At 55.0% G+C, this 19,427-nt stretch overlaps 9 protein-coding genes across 9 annotated transcripts; 4 read left to right on the forward strand and 5 right to left on the reverse strand.

Moving 5' to 3' along the window:
• Positions 1-117: 117 nt before the first annotated feature.
• M409DRAFT_66800 (uncharacterized protein) lies at positions 118-2,279 on the forward strand (the record flags this gene model as incomplete). Its single annotated transcript, XM_033817102.1, has 2 exons — positions 118-154; positions 211-2,279. The coding sequence occupies 2 exons, from the start codon at positions 118-120 to the stop codon at positions 2,277-2,279; spliced, it is 2,106 nt and encodes a 701-aa protein (XP_033667245.1).
• A 465-nt stretch (positions 2,280-2,744) lies between these two features.
• On the reverse strand, positions 2,745-3,779 carry M409DRAFT_23548 (uncharacterized protein; the record flags this gene model as incomplete). The annotated part of the gene is made up of 3 exons (XM_033806838.1): positions 2,745-3,058; positions 3,121-3,468; positions 3,719-3,779. The coding sequence occupies 3 exons, from the start codon at positions 3,777-3,779 to the stop codon at positions 2,745-2,747; spliced, it is 723 nt and encodes a 240-aa protein (XP_033667246.1).
• A 733-nt stretch (positions 3,780-4,512) lies between these two features.
• On the forward strand, positions 4,513-5,014 carry M409DRAFT_66802 (uncharacterized protein; the record flags this gene model as incomplete). The annotated part of the gene is made up of 3 exons (XM_033817103.1): positions 4,513-4,525; positions 4,580-4,708; positions 4,770-5,014. 3 exons carry the CDS (start codon positions 4,513-4,515, stop codon positions 5,012-5,014), a joined length of 387 nt encoding a protein of 128 aa, XP_033667247.1.
• Positions 5,015-5,543: 529 nt separating this feature from the next.
• On the forward strand, positions 5,544-7,193 carry M409DRAFT_66803 (uncharacterized protein; the record flags this gene model as incomplete). The annotated part of the gene is made up of 2 exons (XM_033817104.1): positions 5,544-5,820; positions 5,887-7,193. The coding sequence occupies 2 exons, from the start codon at positions 5,544-5,546 to the stop codon at positions 7,191-7,193; spliced, it is 1,584 nt and encodes a 527-aa protein (XP_033667248.1).
• Positions 7,194-7,222: 29 nt separating this feature from the next.
• On the reverse strand, positions 7,223-9,889 carry M409DRAFT_23551 (uncharacterized protein; the record flags this gene model as incomplete). The annotated part of the gene is made up of 7 exons (XM_033806839.1): positions 7,223-7,298; positions 7,363-8,116; positions 8,182-8,324; positions 8,385-8,997; positions 9,070-9,421; positions 9,486-9,611; positions 9,674-9,889. 7 exons carry the CDS (start codon positions 9,887-9,889, stop codon positions 7,223-7,225), a joined length of 2,280 nt encoding a protein of 759 aa, XP_033667249.1.
• Positions 9,890-10,948: 1,059 nt separating this feature from the next.
• Positions 10,949-12,085, forward strand: M409DRAFT_23552 (uncharacterized protein; the record flags this gene model as incomplete). The annotated part of the gene is made up of 1 exon (XM_033806840.1): positions 10,949-12,085. The coding sequence occupies one exon, from the start codon at positions 10,949-10,951 to the stop codon at positions 12,083-12,085; it is 1,137 nt and encodes a 378-aa protein (XP_033667250.1).
• A 541-nt stretch (positions 12,086-12,626) lies between these two features.
• On the reverse strand, positions 12,627-13,415 carry M409DRAFT_55203 (uncharacterized protein; the record flags this gene model as incomplete). Its single annotated transcript, XM_033812938.1, has 1 exon — positions 12,627-13,415. The coding sequence occupies one exon, from the start codon at positions 13,413-13,415 to the stop codon at positions 12,627-12,629; it is 789 nt and encodes a 262-aa protein (XP_033667251.1).
• Positions 13,416-14,227: 812 nt separating this feature from the next.
• M409DRAFT_36751 (uncharacterized protein) lies at positions 14,228-15,322 on the reverse strand (the record flags this gene model as incomplete). The annotated part of the gene is made up of 2 exons (XM_033810610.1): positions 14,228-14,898; positions 14,959-15,322. The coding sequence occupies 2 exons, from the start codon at positions 15,320-15,322 to the stop codon at positions 14,228-14,230; spliced, it is 1,035 nt and encodes a 344-aa protein (XP_033667252.1).
• A 639-nt stretch (positions 15,323-15,961) lies between these two features.
• M409DRAFT_66806 (uncharacterized protein) lies at positions 15,962-18,895 on the reverse strand (the record flags this gene model as incomplete). The annotated part of the gene is made up of 1 exon (XM_033817105.1): positions 15,962-18,895. The coding sequence occupies one exon, from the start codon at positions 18,893-18,895 to the stop codon at positions 15,962-15,964; it is 2,934 nt and encodes a 977-aa protein (XP_033667253.1).
• Between the last annotated feature and the right edge of the window lie 532 nt (positions 18,896-19,427).

Raw genomic sequence — 19,427 nt, forward strand, 5'->3', positions numbered from 1 at the left:
CCCTCGCCGCCCTCTCCTACCTCTTGCCGCGACTGCTATTGATCCCTGAGAATCGTCAAAGTGGCAGTAAACAATCAACAATCATAGCAGTGCGCCTCCGCGGCGAGCGCAGTCGGGATGGCAGATGAATACCAGATGCTCGAGGAGCTTGGCAGTGAGTGCTGACTTTGTATCACTAGACAGACAATGGGCCATTAACACAGATTTCAGGCGGCTCCTTCGGCACCGTCTACCGCGCAATCCACAAACCGACCGGCGATTTCGTTGCGATCAAGCACATCGACCTCGAGGGCAGCGACGATGACATTCGAGAGATTCAGCAAGAGATCTCATTGCTAGCCACCTGCAGCTCCGAGTATGTCACTCGATACCGATCCTCCTTCGTACGCGGCGTCAAGCTCTGGATAGTGATGGAGTACCTTGGCGGCGGCTCATGCCTGGACTTACTGAAGCCATGTCCGAAGGGGATGGAAGAGCGGTATATTGTTATCATTATGAGAGAATTGTTGAGGGGATTGGACTACCTTCACAGCACGGGCAAGATACATCGAGACATCAAGGCTGCCAACATCCTGCTCTCGGAAACTGGACAAGTCAAGATTGCAGACTTTGGCGTTGCAGCTCAGTTGACCAACATCAAGTCGCAACGCCTTACATTCGTGGGCACACCGTTTTGGATGGCACCTGAGGTTATTCAAGAGGCTGGATACGACTTCCGTGCGGACATCTGGAGTCTGGGTATCACGGCCATGGAGATCGCGCTGGGAGAACCACCACGAAGCGACGTTCATCCGATGAAAGTTCTGTTCCTGATCCCGAAAGAGAAGCCACCACGATTGGAGGGTAGTAGATTCAGCAAAGAGTTCAAGGACTTTGTGTCTCTGTGTTTGAACAAGGAGGCGGAGCGGAGGCCAAGTGCAAAGGCTCTGCTGAAGCATGCTTTCATCAAGAAGGCTGGCAAGACTGAAGTGCTGCAAGAGCTTGTGCAGAATGCAAGAGACTTTGAACGCTACGGCATGGCGCGTGAGAGGGACACCCGATACTACGAGGAGACCTTGAAATCGATCAACCAGGCCGCCGATGATGACGAATGGGTGTTCGATACTATCAAGCCGGCAGCAAGCATGCGCTATCCGGGACTTGGCAATGGAACGATCAAGCGACGAAAGCTGGACCGCATACCGTCTGGCGATGCGTCAGATGTGGAGAACACGACAGCAGCCATGGAGCATATGAGCTTGGATGCCGCACCTTTGGCCGGATCTTTACGCACACCAGCAAAGGAAGCAACCACGATCCGAACACCAAAGCCGAGAACTGTTAGTAGTCAACGCAAAGTCTCAGCCGTCACTGCTCGCAAGGTATCAGCGGCAACACCAGCAGGCCGTCGGGTTGCGAGCAGAAATGTATCTGGTGCAACGCCTTCCGCTCGGAGAGTCAGCTCTCAGCAGCCAGCGAAGCAACCACTTGGTCTGGACATGTCATTTGGCAACGGCACATCGACTGTCAGACAGTTCAAACGCGTGAGCTCAGGAAACAGGCCAACGACTCCAATCGATCAGACTGGTACCTCACCACAAGACAGCGTATTCGATAGCGATGCAGAGAACAAGCCACCAACTGAGTCAAGCACGCAACCGCCGGTATCAGCAACCAAGGAGGCAGTTCTGGGCAGACGATGCTTCGCCAAATGCATCGACCCAGCTCTGCAAGAGTCACACGCAGCAGTGGCCGACCGCTCCAAGCGCGAAGCTCTAAGCAACGTCGCCGAAGCGTGGTCCAAATTCGACGAACTCGACCCCGACGGCGAACTGCTCCTGCTGAAGAGCATCATCGACCGCGTCCAAGCCGACCCCAAACTCGCCAGCGTCCTCATGCCCCAACGCGTAGCAAACGCCCAGCTCGCCTCACTCCGCCTGTCGCCCACCAAAAAGGCCGCACACATCACCGAAACCGAGCTCTCAGCCCGCGACATGACACCCCAAACCTCCCCCTCCAAGGCCAGGTACTCCTCCGGATCGATACGCTCCCCGAGCAAAAGCTCCAGCAGCCCCACCAAACTCGTCCTCAACCCGCAGAACCCGCACCTTAAGAAGATGCGCTCCAGCCAGGCGTTGCAGGCCGAGAGGGAGAAGGCGGCTTTGGATGAGAAGGCGCGGCTCGAGGAGAAGATGCCGGGTGCGAAGATGGAGCCCGGGATGGAGCATGTGGGGATGCTGGCGGATGTGTTGTATGGTCGATGGACGGAGGGGTTGAAGGTGCGGTGGCCTATGGCTTAGTGGGCTGATGGTTGATAGATAGGGAAAGAGGAGGCGTTTTCAGGATGGATTCTTTTGATGGACGACGGCTGTGAGTGTGAGGTTTTGGAGGGATTCTTTTTTTTTCAACTTCTTGTACACAAGTTTCTCGGCATCGCATCGCATCGCATTGCATTGCATCCGCCTGGCGACTGGCGGCTCAGCTGGTCTGGTCTGGAGCCAGCCAGCCAGCGAGGAGGCGTTTTGGTTTGTTGTTGCTTCGACACTGTACGATTCTGACGGACTTGGGTTAGCATTGGGAAAGATGGCAATGTTGCACTGTAGGATGGGGGACCCAAGAAAAGCTTGTACATAGAAAGAGAAGCTGGATCACGCACGTCTGGGAACAAATGAAATAGAAAAGAAGTCATTCAACAACTACCGAAATTCCCCCTTCCGTTTACCTTTCCCTTGTGCAAGACCGAGCGTGTTTCACGAGCTAGTTGATTAATTGATTTCCACAGTCCCGTCCGGCACACCCTTCATACTCCTCAACCGCCTCGAGAGGAACCGCATCACCGGCAGCATCTCATCGCGATTACTCGGCATACTGTCTCCCGGACGGCGATAGCGCTTGATCTCGACGTGCTCGAAGACGCGCTTGAGTTTGTCTTCGGAGGAGGATGTCACGGCGGATTGGGAGGCTCCTGCGCAGATGAGGACGGGCGTGGGGAGTTTTGGGGTGAGGGAGGCGGGGGCGCTGGAGGGGAGGCCGGAGCCGATGGAGATGATGCCGCTGAGTTCGCTGGGGGTGTGGGTTGCTTTTGAGGGGTGGTTAGTACGAGATATGTGAGGGTGTTGAAGGGGTGGAAACGAGACGTACCAGCGTAGTTCAAAGCGGCCATGCCCCCCTGCCCGAACCCCAAGATCAACACCTCCCTCTCCCTATACCCGCACTTGCCCACGAGCACATCCTGCACGACGCTCTTCAGGATCTCGTTCGTCTTGTTGAAGCCCGCGTCGGAGTCTAGCCCGCCATTGGTCGAGTCGAAGATGATGTCGTCGCCCCAGTGGAAGCCTTCGAGGTCGAGGAGTGTGGCGGGGCCTTGGAGCGAGAAGCAGCAGGTTTCCGGGAGATTTAGTTGGCCGCCGAGGACGGTGAAGGGGGCGGCGGTGTCGCCGAGGCCGTGGAGGAGGAGAAGGATGTTGGTTGGGGGGTCGTTCTTGGGGGCTGGAGGGCGATGTTAGTGGACTGGTCGTGTAGGTCTACTACTACGGTCTTCGTGATCTCGCTGGAGAGGGAATATCGTCTCTGCGGATTTGACAGAGATCGAGCTCATGATAGAAGTCGTTGATCGACTGTTCATGGCGCATTATTGATGGTTGAACTGTGCGAAGACCAAGCGATGGAGCTCGAGTGAACCACCAAGGTAAATGGACAAGCGAGGACAGCAGGCGCCACAGGAAAGTCTAGAACTGACGTGGCACAATGTTCAGCTTGACGCTGTCCGGAAAGTCATCGGTCTTGGGCAATCGGCCCATATCGGTCCACCGTCCGCCGGAGCTTCGTGTTGATAGCTGCAGGTACAAACGAGCGTGGTGATGAAACTCGAAGCTCCGCTGGCGTATCGCTGCGCTTTTCAATGGGTCGAATGGTTTGCTCGGCTGCTGTGACTGGAAGTGGGATGGCGTTTGCTGCGTTGGATGGGTGAAGTTTGCGTTCTCGTGTGGCTGAGCGGTCAAGAGGCTGTGCATTCGTTTCATGATGCCGAGGGACAGCGGAAGCTTGACGAAGCTTGGGGAGCTTGTCTGGGTCCGATTTGTCGGTTTGCCGCCGATCTCGACGTCAACTGCTCCTATTTTCGAGGCGTCTCCATGCCACCTGGATGGCGATGTGTGCTCCTACTCGTTGGAGCTGCGACAGAATGGCATGGTCTGGTTGCAGATGCCTCCGCCATATGCTCGCCGGAGCCAATTGCCCCCTCAACGCGGCACTTTCAGCGGTTTCAGGTGTGCTTGTGATGTAAGCAGCTAGTTCGTTGTCACGCCTGCATGCATGGTGACAGTCCGGCCTCGTGTGGTGTCAGGTACCTGGTGGGGTTGCGCGTATGATGATGTGAGGGTGAAGGGTCCAGTCCAGCTGTAGCTCCTGATCATGAGTATATATTCCACTGGGCGATCCGCCTGTTTTTCTCCTCCTTCAACAAACCTCTACCACATCCTACACAACACGACCAATCCTTCAATCTTCCAGCCTCCAAACAAGACAGCCAAGATGTTCGGTTTCGGTATGATGCTCTCTTCGAAGGTCCACTGATCGCTCCGCTAACTTCAGGCTCCAGACGAGGCACGCGACAACTACCAGCAGACCTACGAGTCTGACAACAAGGCCGAGTTCTCCCATGAGCTCCTTGCCGGTGGTGCTTCCTTCGCCGCCTTCAAGGTCTTCGAGGATCACCAGAGGAAGGAGGGTAAGTTTCGTTGCCTGACGAATCTTAGAGTATAAACCATTACTGACAATCGTATCTCCAGGCAAGCCAGTCTCCCACCAGTTCGCCAAGGAGCTGCTCGCAGGCTTCGCCGGTGCTGAGGTCGACAGAGTCGCCGAGACCAAGGGCGCCGACTACATCGACCGCGAGCGGGCCAAGCACGAGGCCAAGCGCCGCAGCGAAGAGCTGTATGACCAGCACTATGGAGGTCAAGATCAGTACGATCCCAACCAGGGCCCACCACAGCACATCCAGGACCACTTCGGTGGCTACGACAACAATTACTAGATGTAGTATCATGATGTTCTGAAGAGAGATCATTTGATGATTGACATGAACTAGATATGCTCCGATGGCAATTGGGTTGGAAAGTGATCGAGCAAGGATAGGACACAAGCGAGAAAAGTGTGTTTCTGTCTCAAGGATAGTGATCAAGAAACAAATGAGATGAAGTACTTGCCATGGTTCTTTGCCGCTTCCACTCGCTCTCTCGCTCTTGCTGTCCTGGTAGCTCCGAGTAACCGACGGCAGTACAACTTTGATTCCTTCTCAGTAACAGCAATGCTTGCAATTCTTGCAGGTGAAAGACTTAATAAAACAGCCCATTTCAGAGCCGTAGTTGAGATCAGAAGACGAGCTCATCGACAAGAACGAGTGTAAAGAAAGAAGAGGATTCGCCAAAGAGGCAGCAATCAAAACAAGACTCACGTGCATCCCGCGCTGTCTACTTTCGGGCAAGATCAGCATTGGAGGAGCACTTCCTCAGCTGCCACCAACCAGGCACCCAACGACAACAACAACATGGACCTCCGCCAGTATGTCTGCGCCGCGGGTCAGAGGGCCAAACAGTCGCCTGATATGTTTGGCTTGTCGTGAACGCCGCATCCGCTGTGAGCTGCCTCTTGACGTCGACATCCCGCCCCAGGGCGAGCTCCGCACCGTGCAGATGCCCTGCTACCGATGCCGAAGACTGCGCATCCCCTGCGTCGTCCGCCAGACGACATTGGGCCGCCCGCGTCCCAAGGCCAGTGCAACGAGCCTGACCACCGCGGGTGATCGTCGGAGCCTGACGACAACGGCGGATGGCAATGATGGTGATGATGTTGACGAGTTTCGCAAGGCACTCCTCAGCCTTCCTCTTCGCGTTAAAAAGCAAGCAGTGACGAACACATTCCCGACAACGAGGACTTCTAAGCAAGCCCCTCTTCCGCCACCGCTCCTATACCAACCCCAGTCGAGTGAGACGCTCGTAATTATCCGCGCCGTCGACACGATCCGCTGCGAGCATTGCGAGGAGTCCTGGCCCCGGCACTTGGTCGTCCGCTATGGCCAAAAGCCCGCTCTGGACCTGTCTATCAAGGCCATCATCGCCGCCTGCGCCTACGCCCGCGGTGTGCCCAAGCTGACGCCCGATGACTGCTACAAGGCTCTGGCACGCGCTCTGGCCGCCGTCCAGGCCACCATCAAGCAGTCATCTGGCTCGCCCGACGACGATATGCTGGCGTCGACTGCGCTGCTGGCTCCCTTTGACGGCGTCATCCAGAAGAATGGCGGCATTCCCATGCGTCTCCATATCGAAGGCCTGGCCGCCATATTGGCCGCAAGACCGCCGACGTACCCCGTCACCCAGCTTGCGCGAGACATCGTGAATTTCTATGCTTGCGACGCTGCCGTCATGGCTTGTGTCCAAGGGACCCCCTCGTCGTTTGAAGGCATCGCCCCCGCCTACTACATCACCGACGACCGCAATGGCGACCGCGCGCACCTCCGCGCTCTAGGCGATGAGCTCTTCATCCGACTCCCGCGGCTGGTGGCACTTGTACGCTCGTTACAACTGCAGTCGCCAGTGCAAAACCAGCTGCTATTCGAAGCCCTCGCTCTATCCGAGTCCTTGCTGCAATTGCAAGACGCTGACGCCGAAGCACGACTCGTGAGCACAGCCATGGCCTCGAGCGACTCCGTCCCAGCGCCTTTTCGATTCGCTTCGGACCTGGACTACGAGGCGCTGATGGGATACTGGCAGAGCCGGCTATCTCTCATGCGCTTGGACCAGCGCCTGCACGAATGGCTGGTTATGGACGGTGCTGGGCAGGCCGTGGGTACACCATCTTCTGCGCAAAGCGAGATCATGCGGCTCGTGCAGAATATCCTCCTGACTTGCGAATATGGCACCATGCTACTCTTGCGCAAGCGACGGCGCCTGTTTGCGCATGCCATGGCGGTCGTATGGGAGGTTACGAGGGACACCACCCTTTCTCTTGGAGAAGACTTCTGCAATGATTCTTCTGCTTTCCCTTCGCCTGCCTCTTCATCTTCTTCCTGGTCCGAATTCCTGCTACGCATGGTTAACACGACGCTAGTTAAGAAGCCTCCCCTGACGGCAGAAGACATGGACGTCGCAGCGGAGATCTTTGCCGGCGGCAATCCCCAGGGCAGATTCGCCGAGCAGTATGGATTGTATCAATAGGCTAGCCTACACAAGCAAAACCAGGATCATCAGAAGCGCCACAGCCAACAACCAGGATCTGTCCACAGCGCGGTCTCCTCCACTCGCATAAGGGATCTGGCTCGGCTTCCCCGGTGCACTACTAGTATTGGCCGCCGAGGACGAGGCTGGAAACGGCGACAAAATGTACCCTGTTCCAGGCCGCGAGGAAGGATGACCCGTCGAGCCCTCGACGCACGTCCCATTCGCCCACATCAGTTCATACGCCTTGTTCCAGACGGCCTCCTGGCTCGCGTACATGGCAGGCGTGTAGAAGAAGCGACAGTTGGCGGCTTCGTACACAAACTGCAACGGCGTGCGGGACGAGTCGGCCTCCCGGATGTTATTGCGGAGGTTCAGGCTGGCGTTGAAGCCCGAGGGGATATTGGCCGCGCGCGCCAGCGCTTTGCCTGTGGTTTCAACAAACCAGCCATCCTCGAGCCCTCCATACGTTTGGTTCCAATAGGCTTGCTGACTCGGCGTGCCATCGATATACCCGGCGTACCACCCTGTGACGACAATGTACATGGAGAATTGCTGCGCGCCCTTGGTGCCGCCGACTCCCTGCATTGGACCCGTCTGCCGGCGACCGCCGACGACCACCTGGCGCACGTTCTCTTGAGATTTCACCAGCTCTGTGAATAGCGCACACGCTGAGCTGCATGTGCCGTCCTGCAGGAGCACAATGTCCGCAGGCTGGAACGTCTGGGGTTGTGGGGCTGTGTTGTTGCCGTAGCCGTAGACGTCGGCGGCAGGAAAGGCGGTCGACGCTTCGTCGCTCAAGTTGTACCGCAGCAAGGACGTGAAGTTGCCGTAGCGGCCGTCAACATGCGGGCCGAAGAGGGCATCCCAAGAAGGGAAGGCGGTGTTGTTGGCCGTCAGTTCGAGGTGATAATTGTAGGGGTCTGGAAAGGGAAGATATCAGCATCACGAGCGACATCCAGGCTGGGTCGTATTGGCAAAGACTCACTGTAATAGCCCCGTTCCATCGCCTCGGGTCCCATCGCAGCGCTCTGATTGCGATCAAAGTACCCGCTGACAGATGTCCCAATGTCGTTCAAGAGCGGTATCGCCCGTGCGTTGGTCGTTCCGTACGGGGTCTGTGAGGGGAATCTGCATCGCCCAGCAACAAGTCAGTCGCATGTTTCGATTCGCAACCCACCAACGACTTACAACTGCCGAAACAGATCATAGCACACCGCCACGATTCCCCCGGCGTTGCCTCGAAGATCAATCAGGAGCCTGGTCTTGTTGTTCGCAGCCGCTGTGGCCAGGAACTGGCGCACGACGTTCTCGAATTCAACGACATCGGCAGGACCGAAGTTGGGAACGGTCAGGACGGCGAGGTCGTTGGCTGGTGGCGTGCTGGGGAAGTAGCCAGCGATGCTATTGTCAGAAGCGATGGCGAGTGGCCGCGGATACGTGGGGAGCTGCTTGTCCGCTGGTGGGGTCTCGTTGAGAGGGATTGGGGCGTAGGGAACGCGAGTCGTGACCGGCTTGGTGCTGGACGAGGAAGAGGAAGAGGAAGTGGCGGCGATCCTGGCTTGTAGCTGCGCGAGGTCGAGGGTGGCGTTGCAGAAGAGAGCGTAGAGGTCGGCGCCGCTGGTGATGGACGAGAAGTTTTGCGATGAGGTCGCGACGATGGGCGTCTGCTCGGTCGTGCCGTTGGCGAAGGTAATGGCGGTCGTGTTGCGGTCCGGATAGGTGTAGTTGATTGGGAAGAGGTTCCCGATCTCGGCCGTGCCGTCATGCGCCAGGAGGTTGGGGATATTAGGGAATGAGGCGTCTGTCCACGCCGAAGGGTATTAGCCATCTGGTCCTGCATGTCTCACAGATGCCTTCTACCCTTCAGACTTACTGTACGCCGCGTCCGGATCTTGAAAGACGAATCCCAGTCCGAGCGGCTCGTATGTCGCGATACCGTTGAGGTAGGTCTCGACGTCTTGCCCGTCGATGGATGTGATGGGCGAGGGAGTGTAGTGCGACGCATTGCCAATGAGAGCCGCCTGGTCAGAGACAGCGTAGATGTGCGGCAAGCTGACGCCGTCGGGGGACACAGAAACGATCTGATAGGGATTGCCATCTGGGCCCAGGCGCACAAAGGTGAAGAGGCCGATGAGATCAGGCACGTAGAATAGGTGGGTGTCGTGAGCAGCACGGACGAGGCTGTACACGTCGCTCTGCAAGTCATACTCGGTGGAATAGTAGCTCTGTTGAAAGAAACATCGATCAGTGCTGATGCTGATACGTCTGTCCGTTCAGATGGATACGTACTGTATTCAACCTTGCCACCAACTCATCGAGGCCGCCCAGGATGTCGACGGCTGGGTAGTAGTAGCCTTGCGGCGGGTCCTGGAGGTACGTTATCTCAGCCTGGAAATCGAGCAACGTCCGCAGCCCCTATGCTTAACGATTAGTATAACAGAATGCAAGACTGCGAGACTACAAGGTTGTTCCCTCACCTTAAGCTGCAATGCATCTCCAGTCCGATCCAGAGGGACAGAGCGTAAGCAATCCCTGGCCAGATCGACCGGAAAGTACGATGCATTATTGTTGTAGAGAGCGCTGATGGAAGCGCAGGCGTTCGGGGTGGTGGTGTTGTTGTTAACAGGAGTGGCGGCGACGTGACAATCAGTCACCAGCAGTAGGGCCAGCGCGACTGCTTGTGCGAAGACCATTTTGGGATGTTGAGTCTGTTTGCAAAATCCAGATCTCAAAAACTGCTTTGAACAGCGGCATAGTGTGGCTGCTACCTCATACTGCCATTGCTGTTTTATATATGGTAGCCTCGAGTATTAACTCGAACAGAGTGATGAAATCGTTACTTGCCTACATGAACTTGATTCTTCAGCAGATCTTCGTAGTAGGTTTCGTGCTTCTCTCCAATGAAACGACAGACTCAAGGAGATCTTCATGGCTGGTTTCCTGCTGTGCCATGGGTGGCCAACGAAGGAAGAGGAATTTTGTTGATGATTGTCGGCAGCCTACAGTGCAAACCGATGTCGCGGGCCAGGCTGCGGCGCAGTTGGGTCGTTTCGCGCTCAATCGGGAAGTTGGAGCTGACAATCTCTCAAGACGTCGTTTCGCGCTCGATGAACTTACTGCGCAGCTCTCTCGTTTCGCGCTGATGAGCCGGCTTGAAGTCTCTCGCAAAGTTCTCTCGCAGTGTTCTCTCGCAGTGTCGTTTCGTGCTGTAGGCTGCGGCATTCAATTGTACGCGAAAAGTCCTACGCGGCTCTGCGTGGTTCCAGGTCGCTACTGCGCACGCTGACGCTTGATAGGCCCAAGCTCGTTATGGCCGACGATTGGTTGCAGCTATACGACTTGGAGTTCGAGGTAAATTGCCTCCCGAAAGTCAAGATCTAGCGGATAGAAGGCGTCTGTTTCTTGGTGCGAGGAGAGATGTTGAACTAGTCGAAGGATCAGAGGCTTCAGTCCGTGATTGCCAAGCCGCTAGTGATGCGGGGATAACACCTTGTCACGTGATCGCTGCCTTTGCTTGGTGACACCGTCTCCAAAACAAGATCACTTCGGCTACCAACACCCCTGTCACTGTATGCATTCAGGACATCACTGAAGCTCATATCCTCATTATCACTCACCAATCTCTCAATACCAACCGCGACCAAAGCTCACCGGAACTTTGCCGAAGATATCTCAAGCAGCAATCACTCATTATCCTTGGTCGACATTCAGCGCCTCATCCAACGGTTCTGAGCGTACCGGAGACAGGTTCAATGCCTTCTCCGGCATATCCGACCGAGCTGCCGGCCCAAATTCAGTTCATCTCAAATGAGCGAAGGCAGGTCATTGTCCAACTCGCCCAGCAGGGCAAGAAGGCCGGCACAGTCCTGGATCAGCAGAATGGACCGCACAAGACACTCTTTGAGCGCCTCAGTTCACTTCTCACCTGGCTTGACCAGACTGTCCAGATGAGCCCAGAATTGAAGAACGAGACGAAGATCGAAGATGCACTCAAAGTCATCCTCAACGACTTGTTTCATTTTCCGGAGACATTCAAGACGAAAGCCACTGCTTTACTGGAGAAATGGCAGACTGAGCACTGGGGAGGACCGGCGCCTGTTGCGGTGGATTCGCCACTGGCAGGGCCGAGTGAGGCCGAAGCAGATGACGAGGAGTCGAGTACTTCAAGGAAGAAAAGAAAGGTGTCGCAAGACACGCCCGAAACGAAGTCAGCCGGCGTGGTGATGAAGGTCCCCTACGACCATGCAATCTGGGGTAAACACGGGATCATGCACGGGCTTGCACTAAAGAAAATGGAGAGCGGCCGCAAATCCAAAGTGATCAACCCGGAATACAAACATCTACAGCGCAACGCCAAAGTCTACGGACACAACGATATCACAGTCGGCCGGTGGTTTCCTTACCAATTATGCGCTGTATTCCACGGGGCACACGGAACCAGCCAAGCAGGCATTACACCTGGGCCAGTCGGAGCGTATTCAATCATCGTCTCCGGCCAATACGAGGATTTGGATCGAGACGATGGTGAAGTCATCTTCTACTCGGGTTCAGGATCACATGACAATACCGATCCCGGAAGGGTCGCCGCAGCGACTGCTGGAACACGCTCGCTACATTCAAACATCGACGAGGGCAACCCCGTGCGTGTGCTGAGATCACACAGCGGGATGGGCCGCTATGCACCTTCCAAGGGATTACGATACGATGGACTCTACCGAGTGGTCAGCGTTAGCACGCCCAGGAACCTGAAAGGTGGTCTGTACGAGAGATTCAGACTGGAGCGATTGGAAGAGGATCAGATCCCACTTGAGCAGTGCAGGGCGCGACCGAATGGTCGAGATTTGATGGACTATGATCGCATCGAGCATGGGTATCCGAGTCGAAGATAGCCAACAGTGAGGGTTATGGTAATGAGGAAATGAGCTATGAAGTGATGTTTAAGCAAAGTATAGAGTGAATGTACATTGTGTAGCTTCTGATTTCACTCTTGATTTCACTTATATCTTGATCATGCGGCCATCATCTAGAGCAGATAATTGACCCCTAATGACTTGTACGAAGGATGTCCAAGTGGAACGTCGAGCTTCATTTACTATTCGTCATTCAAGAGAGAGGCAGCAAGAGTGAGCCAGCAAGAGTGAGCCAGCAATATCGTCAAGTATGCAGTCTGACACAAGCCTTGGCTCCTCAGTTGATATTAGCCTCAAGTCTTGTAGATTCAAGTGACGTGGAAGTGTATGATCTGAAATGAGGAAGTGAATGATCTGAAATGAGGGAGTGAAATTACATTTTCATTTTCATTTTCATTCCAATACTTTCACTTCATAATTCATAAAGTCATTCCTACACGCACGCTAACATCAAATCCTAAATCGCTAACAGACAAGCCTCCCAATTCCAAACACCTTGCGCACGTACAACACCAACCCCCTAATACCTCGAATCCCGCCTAGAGTAATAATCATCCTGCTGATAATAGCTCTCACTCTTATAATCATCCCCATAATCATCGCGATGGTGATGGTGATGATGATGTCTCGGCGGCTCATAATCGTAATCCCTCTCTTCCTCAAACGACCTCCGATCCTCGTAATACCGATCATCGTATCTATCGTCCCGATCGATCGACCTACGCCCGTCGTATCGGTCGTCTCCCCGGTCGATGGACCTCCTGCTTGCATAGGAGCGGTCGTCGCGGTCGTAGTAATCGTCATCGATGCCGCGCGACTCGCCGTTCACGTACCCGTTGTCGTAGGCGTGTTCGAGACGGTGCTCTTCCTTCTTCTTCTTATGGTGGTGCTCGAAGGCGTTGGCGGCGATGGCGCCCACTGCGATGCCTCCCAGCGTAGCGAGTTTGCTGTGGCCGAGCTCGTGGCCTAGGAAGGCGCCGGCACCGCCGCCGAGGACGGTTGCGCCTAGACCTCGTTCGCCGTCGCCGCCTTGTTGGCCTTCCATGCCGCTGAAGTCGTTGCCTCTGCTTAGACTGTTCGAGGAGGAGTGGGGGTTTTGAGAGCCGCCGTTGGCTTCCGCCCAGATTTTCTCAGGGTTCCATTGTTGCTGCTGTTGCGGTGCAGGAGGTTGGCCGTAATAGTTCTGTTGCTGGGGAGGCGGGCTTTGCCACTGTGGTGGCGGATATTCCTGCGGATATGGTTGTTGGTAGGGTTGATGAGGCTCGTAGAAGTTGTGAGCCGGATAGTGCGGCGGGTAGTGGTCAGACATCTCCTGCGACCTTGATCTCTTGTTAATGTGGTTTGATAGATTGATGGCTTGGTATTGGTTGTTCGACGTGAGAGTTTGTTGTAATGTGATAAGATGCTTTGAATGCTTGAATGGAAATGCTGCCTTACCGCTGAGGCGACCTATCTTATAGCCTCTTTCCTACCTTTACCGCCTGTAGAACAGACGTATTGCGTACTTGCGCAGCGAATGCGGTCCGCTCGGAATCTTTGTGAGCAGAGCAGCATGTTGTCATCTTCTGACTGAGAGGAAAGGTTGCAATGGCTCGTCCGTGGGAGGACGACGTCGGCCGATTCGGAAGGACTAGGCGGATATGGACTAGCGTCTGACGTCAATCGCGGAAAGTCGACGCCGTGGCCGAGCCTCCGACTCTTCGGGCCTTCCCTCTCTCAACAACAACAACACCCCGACGTATCGTGACAACTACCGAATATCGCAATCGTCAGACGTTCTACATTGGACATAGTTGCAACCTTATTGCGATACTGTCGACTTTTCAATCGGTTTCGCTCTCGAATGGCGCCATAGAGAGCAGGACATCGACCCCCTGAAACATGCCATTGGAGCTTCTAATGCTTATACATGAACTCTGCTTGAGGAAACTGCATGCAAGTCTCTTGGTCTATCCTGGACCCATTGCCAGAGCTGGAGCACCACCTCCCAGACGAGGATGAGGATATATGAAGTCAAAGCCAACCACTGAGATCATGGGAATGCAACCTTTGAAGGAGAATGATGTCGTGCAGTTAACTAACACTATCTGGATGTCGAATGCTGTCGCTATTATAAATTATCTAGATCTTGGCCCTCCCCGTAATCCTAACAAACTCATCCTCAGCATTCTGCCACACCTTCTCCGTCAAGCCATCCTTCCGCAGTCCAGCCAGGAGCGCATCAACCTTCTCATCACCACTCTCGCAATGCTCGTCCACAGTGTAAACACCACTTCCAACCAGGCCATCCGTTCCCTTCGCAATCAGAATCTCACCCCCCAACGGAACAGCCGAAGCCTTCTCGTCAACCTTGGCCGGATACCTTGCACTCGTGCAGAGATACACATGTCTCTGCCCAGACTCCTCCAGCGGGATGTTGAACATTGGTCCAACGATGGAAGCGAGCGACCTCATGATGAGCAGTGCCCAGCCTGGTCCTCGTCCGATTCCAGATTTGACAGGTCCTGGGAAGTCGTGGATGAATGAGACGGTCGGATACTGCTTCGCGAGGTGCTCCATGGAAAGAGTGGTCATCGAAGCGCCGTGGCCACGGAATGCGATCATTTTCGATGGACCCAACCCGCGGCCTTGGATGTTGTTCATGTCGATTGGTCCTTCTTTAGTCCCGACGAAACAGCTTACGACGCGGCGAAGACCGGTTGCTTTCTGCAGTAGCGGAAGGAGGTTGACAAGAAACCTCTGCCGTCCGTACATGGCGACGGCAGAAGGGAGATGTAAGCCTTCTTCAGTATCTGGGCACTATCATCAGCATTCTCTCTCCCCGAACCTCCAAGAAATCTTTCAAAACTCACCAACCCCCGTCTGCAACGTCCCCTGACTCAACCACAACAAATTCACACCCCCACTCCCCACACTCCCCTTTACCTTCTCACAAACCTCATCCACCCCCTTCAAAAGCCCCACATCCGCCTTGATAAACGTAAACTCCCCATCCGCATTCAACGCCTTACACTCCCTCGCAATCCTCTCCCCAGCCTCTTGCACCCGTCCCACAAAGAAAACCTTCGGTGCTAACCCCTTCGTGAAACGCGCGAATTCCCGCAACGTCGTCTCGCCGATGCCATTCGTCGCGCCGACGAAGACGGCGACGAGGTCCTTGGGGAGAGAGGAGGGGATCTGGGCGTTGGAGGCGGAGACTTGGGGGAGGGTGACCATGTTGACGGAACAGATATGTATCCAATCGATCGATCGGCCGTTGTATTTTCAAGAACAAAATCGAGGAGCAAACAATCGAGCGAGTGAGCGATGTCAAGGCTGCCGCAGCAAAAACGATAAATCGAAGCGTCTCCTCAGTATTTATGCGATCCCACCTATCGCCTCGCCTCGCTTGCTTTCTTCTTGTGTTACACAAACAACGTCAGTGTCAGTGGGTGCTGCTGCCCTACTCAACGCCGGGCGAGCTTTCAACAAGCAGGAGGATCGAATGTCGCACTCAGGAACGAAATCAGGCTAGCTTTGAGGTGGTGTACGGAGGCCTGGAAGTTGGAAATGTGGGTGAAGCGGACTATCTCTGCCCCGGAGTTTCTATTCTTATTAGCCTGTTTGTACACTTCTAAGGCTTCATTATTTGTGTTGATAATACGTTGTAGAAGTGGTTCTTGCCGTTGGATGAATCCTGCGGCGATTGGTGAGATAAAATGCTTAATACCGATACTGCCGTGTCTTGTCCATCCTCTCAAACACAAAAAGAAGACCTGGTATACGTACAACCCGACTACCTGCGATGCTTCTGAAAAAACTTCTTCTGCCGTTAATGGTGATAAGAAAAGTGCTGTCTCAAGCTCACTGTGGGTATCAATATCCCTCTCCGTACTTCTCACTCCGCTCATCTCTCTTCTCCCGATCCATGATCGGTGCTGGAATCCCCCCCGCTTTCTCGACCTTGTTGAGGAGACTGCCTTGGACAAACCGGCTGTCTGCAGTCAGGTCTACGAGCGGCTTGCCATTGGCGCGACTGCCGTCGATGACGCCTCGGCCTTTGGTGCTGCCGCCCCAGCCTTGTCGGTTTTGTGATGCCGCGAGGAGGCCTTCACCTGTGAAGGCGTCTGGAGCACGGGGTGCGGATAAACGGCGTTGGACTGGGGGTGAGGCGTCTGTTACTGAGCCTGCTCGTCGACGGCCTTCCGGCATGGCATTGACGCTGCGGAAGACGTTGTTCTGGGGTAGGCCAAGAGGGTCTTCTGGCGATGTGGCGTTGCCGACTAAGCCTGAGGTGTTGGGGGCATCCGGTTGAAAGCCTCTCCCCTTCCTGGTGTGATGGATTGGTTCTCGATGTTGGGGTGTTAGGTCAATCAGACCAGGACTATTGGGATTGCTGTGCTGACCACTCGTGTTGCGAAAGATTGTAGCTACCGGCAAGCCGAGGGGATCTTCAGGCGTTGTTGCATTCTCGATCAGACCTCCCGGAGCAAGGGTAGTCGGATTGAAGCCTTTGCCTTTCTTTGACGACTGATACTGAGGCGGTTCGCGGAACTGAGGCGTCAAATCCACCAGTGGCTTTGGTTTCTGTCGTCTGGAACCAGACCTTTCCAAGTCGATCGACCCTCCCCTGGTGTGACCGCACCCACTGTCTCGAGTAGATTTGGAATGCCTCAATTCACCACTACTAGTATGCCCTCGCGCAGATGGCTGTCTTCGTAACCCATCTCCTGCGAGTGTTTGCCCGAATTCTCCCTCACGAGGACTCAGTCCACCATTCAGAAGATTTGGGCCGGCCGTGAATGCGTCTTGGCGTTGCGACTCCCTGTCTGCATTCTCCTTGCGGCGTTGAGAATACTTGCGTCCAAGCAAGCCACTGTCTTTGAAATCTTGTGCTTCCGGCCGCTTCTGCTCTGTAGAAGATCTTCTCTTGTTGACAGACCCACTACGGTTCAAGTTGGCCAGCGGCTCATCTTCAGCCAGCTGGACTCTGTTGTTCAGCGACAATGGTGGAGGGGCTTGCTTTCTCCTTGTCGATGTTCTCCTCTCAGGCGAGACGTTGACATCGAACTGATTGGCCGACTTTGCAAAGCCGCCAGATGACTCTGGACGACTGTTGTCTACGGCTTGGGAAGTAGCACCACGATCGAATTGACCCATGTCCATCAACGGCTTGAAAGAACCTAGCTGGTAGTGCGACTCCATCGATTCCTGGGGACGATGTGCCTTGATCTGGTCGTTGCTGGTCGATCGATCTCGCGGTTCGTTTGAGCTCACGACTGGCTTCGCTTTCTCCTTTTTGCCTGCACCAAGAACATTGACCAAATAGTAGCTGCGCCAGGCCTGCACAGCATTGTAGAAGTCGTCTGACGTCTGTCGGTCGGCAGTTGAAAAGAAATGGACAAAGTTCTCTGTCGCTTCAAACAGACTCGTCTTCTGCTGGCTTTTGATCGCACAACAGTACTTCTTTGGTGGTTTGATCTTCTTCTTAAGCTTTTCCTGCGTAGGAGTGTAAATATCAAAGTCGCTGAGATGGCAGACATTCACAGTGTCTTTCGGCTTATCTGGATCCTTTTGGCAGACGATTTGTCCACTCGTCCGCAGGGTGATGAACTTCTTTTCCCACTTGCCGACCTTTTGGGAGTAAGATAGGTACCAGCTCTGCTCCTCAGGCTCTGTCTTTGGAACCCCTGCAAGCGTGAGCTCAGCTTCCAGGCTGCCAGTGCCGGGATCCACAAGGAGCAGACTGTTTTGTTTGTCGTGGTCCCAGCTGTTCATCACATCACGAACATGCTCGTATCGTCTGAGAGGTCTCTGAACACCGACAATGCCAAAGTGCTCCAGCAAGACAGCCGACTTGGCATCGATCCGCTCAGACAAGCACGTTGCCGCGCTCTTGATGATGTCTGTCGGCGAAGTAGATGGTGTGACGGGGAAGAGCGCTCTTGCCTTCCCACATTCTACCAGAACATGCCTATCCCCAGCATTGATGGCCGACACGGGAGCATCCGTGCCTGGTACAATGCCACCGCCGCCAGGCTTGATTGTGGGAGGTTCTCCACGATTTCCTCTGGCAGGCGCGGAGGGTGCCTTCTGCACATCTGGAGCCTGAACGTCCCCTCTCTTGCGTTTGAACAGCCCACCGAAGCAGCCTGCCTCTGCATCATCATTGTACGCCGACAAGTGGCTCGTACTTTTTGTCGCGCGAATGTTTCCAGACTGCGGGGGGCCATCTTTCGACACTGGAGGCTCTACCGGTTTGGGAGGAGGGAAGAGTTCGCCGGTTGGCTCGGACGCTGGTGGGGTTGCTTTGGGGAGGTTGGATGCCGACCTGGGTTCGCCATTCCGCCTATTGCTACTGTCTCTGTTATTGCTGTTCTGCTGTCGCAAGTCCTCAGCGCCCGAGCTGGGTTCGTCGCTGGTAAAGCTTCTTGGTTCTCGTGCGCCTAGCTCTGCTGGCGGCGGACCGTAGCCATCGTCCTTTCTCTTCGGGTTCGCAGTCGTTCGTCGATGTTGCGCAGGCGCCTGCACGATCTGCTCCTGGTACAGCGGTTTCAAGGGCGATTCGCGGTGTTTGGAATGGTAACGGGAGGGAATGTCATTTTGTTGCTTGGATGCTGGTCTCGCAGCGTCGGTGGGTGGATCTGAGAGGCCCTGTTTGCGGCGGTAGCGCGACTTGCTGCGGGCAATGCCATCCTCCTCAGGCAGGCTGGTGTACTGATCCGAGGATCGCATATCATCGACGGAAGGTTGCTTCTGTCGTTGCGATTTGTATCGCGAGGGTCGCGGTGGGGAGCCCGATTCTGCCATGATGCATGGTGTCGCGTGGTGAATTGCCAAGTTGAAACGGCCGTTTGAATCTCTAGCAGCGCCTCTTGAAGGAACGATGGCTGGATAACGATGCGATATGAACCAGGATCAGCCTGTGGCGCGCAAAGCCGTGGGAAACGCGTTGGTATGCCAGCCCTTGCTGGGCGATTTGACTTGGCTGGTGAATGAAATCAATCGCTTGGCCAGGCGGCGCGAGAAGAATGAAGTAGAGACCGGATTGCGAACGTGACCAGGAAATTAAACGAACAATAGCGCAACCAAATAGGGGACCACGATGTTACACAAGCTCCCGCCGTGAAGCACGTCGTGTGGTGGAGATGCCCTGGTCCGCGGGAGGCGGGAGCCAATGGAACTGCGCCTTCCGAGTTTGACAATTTTACGAGGATGGCGCCTTCTATGCATAGCGCGCAGGTGTTGGATCTCGTTTCACACTGCGCTCTGGCATTGGAGCCGTCAGCAAGGCAGTGCGAAGTTGGTGGCTGATCATGTGAGATTCATGTTTCGTCGTCTT

This window comes from Zasmidium cellare (assembly GCF_010093935.1).
Source record: "Zasmidium cellare ATCC 36951 unplaced genomic scaffold M409scaffold_19, whole genome shotgun sequence".
Classification (NCBI taxonomy): Eukaryota; Fungi; Ascomycota; class Dothideomycetes; order Mycosphaerellales; family Mycosphaerellaceae; genus Zasmidium; species Zasmidium cellare.